We start from the raw sequence: 1,942 nt of genomic DNA on the forward strand, positions 1-1,942 counted from the left end.
TGATGTGCAGCGCCAGGAAGATGCCCACCCACATGGACCAGTGCAGGGGCCACATGAAGGCTCCGATGGGGGCCGCAGTGTCCTTACTGCGCACCAGGATGCCCAGGCTGGTGGAGAAGAAGGGCGAGGTGAAGTCAATCACTCGGCTCCGAGCGGAGTTGATACTGAAGGAGGTTACGGCCATGTCTGCCAGTCCGTTCAGAAGATCTCCCACGAGCCCAGTCCAGCGCCCCCCCTTCCACGCTCCGTACTTTCCGTCTCCTACGATGTAAAGGTCAAACTCGAAGCCCAGGTCCTCGGCCAGTTTCTCCAGCAGGTCGATGCAGTAACCGTAGCAACACTTGCTGTGCTCTGCAGGCAGGAAGCTGCTGTTCCCTCCGGCCACCTCCCTGAAGAATCTCTCCAATGTTTCCGAGCTGTTGGTGCTGGCGTCCAGGCAGTACTGTCCGGCTGGGCAGCTGCCCTCTTCGTCCACGTCCCTTGTGAAAACGAAGGGATGCTCTACCAGTGTGACCACCCGAACCCGACTCCCCACCACCGGCATCCCCGGCCTCCAGCGGCCCTTCGTCCTCCCGCTCATGCCATCTGTTGTGTGGCGAGGTTTGGCCTCCTGCCAGACTACCTGGTCCTCCACCTGCAGCTGGCCTCCCTCCCAACTGCCCACCGTCACCCAGGTGGGCTGACCCAGCGCGTCCCGTCGTAAGCTCCAGATGTGGAAACGCTGTGAGGTGAGGACCTGAGACCTGTTCTGGTGGACTCGTACTGGACCTGTGAGACCGGAGAAAGACGTGTTGGACAGGAACCTGTAGGACAGAAAAACAAAAAAGAAAGAAAACGGCAGCTAACACACACACACACCAGATGAGGTTTGATCTGTTCTCTGGGTGGTTTTGAGATATCCAGGTTCTAAGATTTCACAACCTAGAGAAACAAACTGATGTACAGCAAAATGATCTTTTGTTGAGCAAAATAACAGGGGTTGAACCTTGTACTCGTTTTCTTTACAGAAAGCCGTGGTTTTCTGTAAAAGTAGGCTGTTTAGTCTCTTTTAATACACAAATCAGATTTAGATTTATTTGTTTACACAATAAAACAGAGCAGCAGACAGACAGAGTGGGTAAAGTGCTTCTAGAACCAGGACAGAGTTCCACACTTAACAACTCTTCTCAAGTCACAGTCTCAGTTGGGCAGATTGTTTTGAACTATGCAGTGAATATTCGTGGTCCTCAGAGGATGTATCCTCGGGATTTTGTTTAGGTGCTAGCATCATGGAAAAAGTTTAACACCACAAACGTAATAACCTGATGTTACTGTCTTTATATTTACTGATAACTCTGAAAGCATTTCACGTTCAGATGTCAGTGTGATGAGTCTGTGATCTGACTTCATATTAACCTTCATGTTTCTGTTTCTCCTCACGCTCTCTCTTTTATCTCTTTTGTTCTTTTCTCCTGCTGCAGCTGATAATCCGTCCTCAGAGGTTTTTATCTCTCAGTCTGAGTGTAATTTAATTTCCTGTCAATGTGTTTGATCTTTCCTGTCACTAAACTGAATGCAGCAGTTGAACCTTTAAAACCCCTCAAACCTGTAGCTTGTCTTGATCTCAGTGTTTCCTGCAGATCATCGCAGTGCTTCCTGCGACTGCAGAGGGCCCATAGAAAATTGGCTATCTAAAATAATTAGTGCCCGATTGCAAGCACGGGTGTGGTTTCAGAATGAACGAGGGTCACTCACACTTGAATTAAAAATAGAAATGTGACAAAGGTATTCTCACGTTTTAGTCATGTTATTCTGAATTAAACTCCTTTCGTCTCTGTTAAAATAGTTATTGTTGAAGAAAAGAAGAACATTGATATACGGAAGTGTATATACTGTATATATATACACACATACTATATATATATATATATATATATATGTAAAACCAACATATTTATATTTA

General features: G+C 47.0%; 1 protein-coding gene across 1 annotated transcript; it reads right to left on the reverse strand.

Annotated features, from left to right (window-relative positions):
* Nucleotides 1-4: 4 nt before the first annotated feature.
* LOC116380633 (glutamate receptor ionotropic, NMDA 3A-like) lies at nt 5-1,840 on the reverse strand (the record flags this gene model as incomplete). Its single annotated transcript, XM_031842535.1, has 1 exon — nt 5-1,840. A coding segment is annotated over exon 1 (576 nt), but the record flags the coding sequence as incomplete, so codon positions are not given.
* Nucleotides 1,841-1,942: the final 102 nt, after the last annotated feature.

Source organism: Anarrhichthys ocellatus, unplaced genomic scaffold (assembly GCF_004355925.1).
Source record: "Anarrhichthys ocellatus isolate YVR2014 unplaced genomic scaffold, GSC_Weel_1.0 scaffold8054, whole genome shotgun sequence".
Classification (NCBI taxonomy): domain Eukaryota; kingdom Metazoa; phylum Chordata; class Actinopteri; order Perciformes; family Anarhichadidae; genus Anarrhichthys; species Anarrhichthys ocellatus.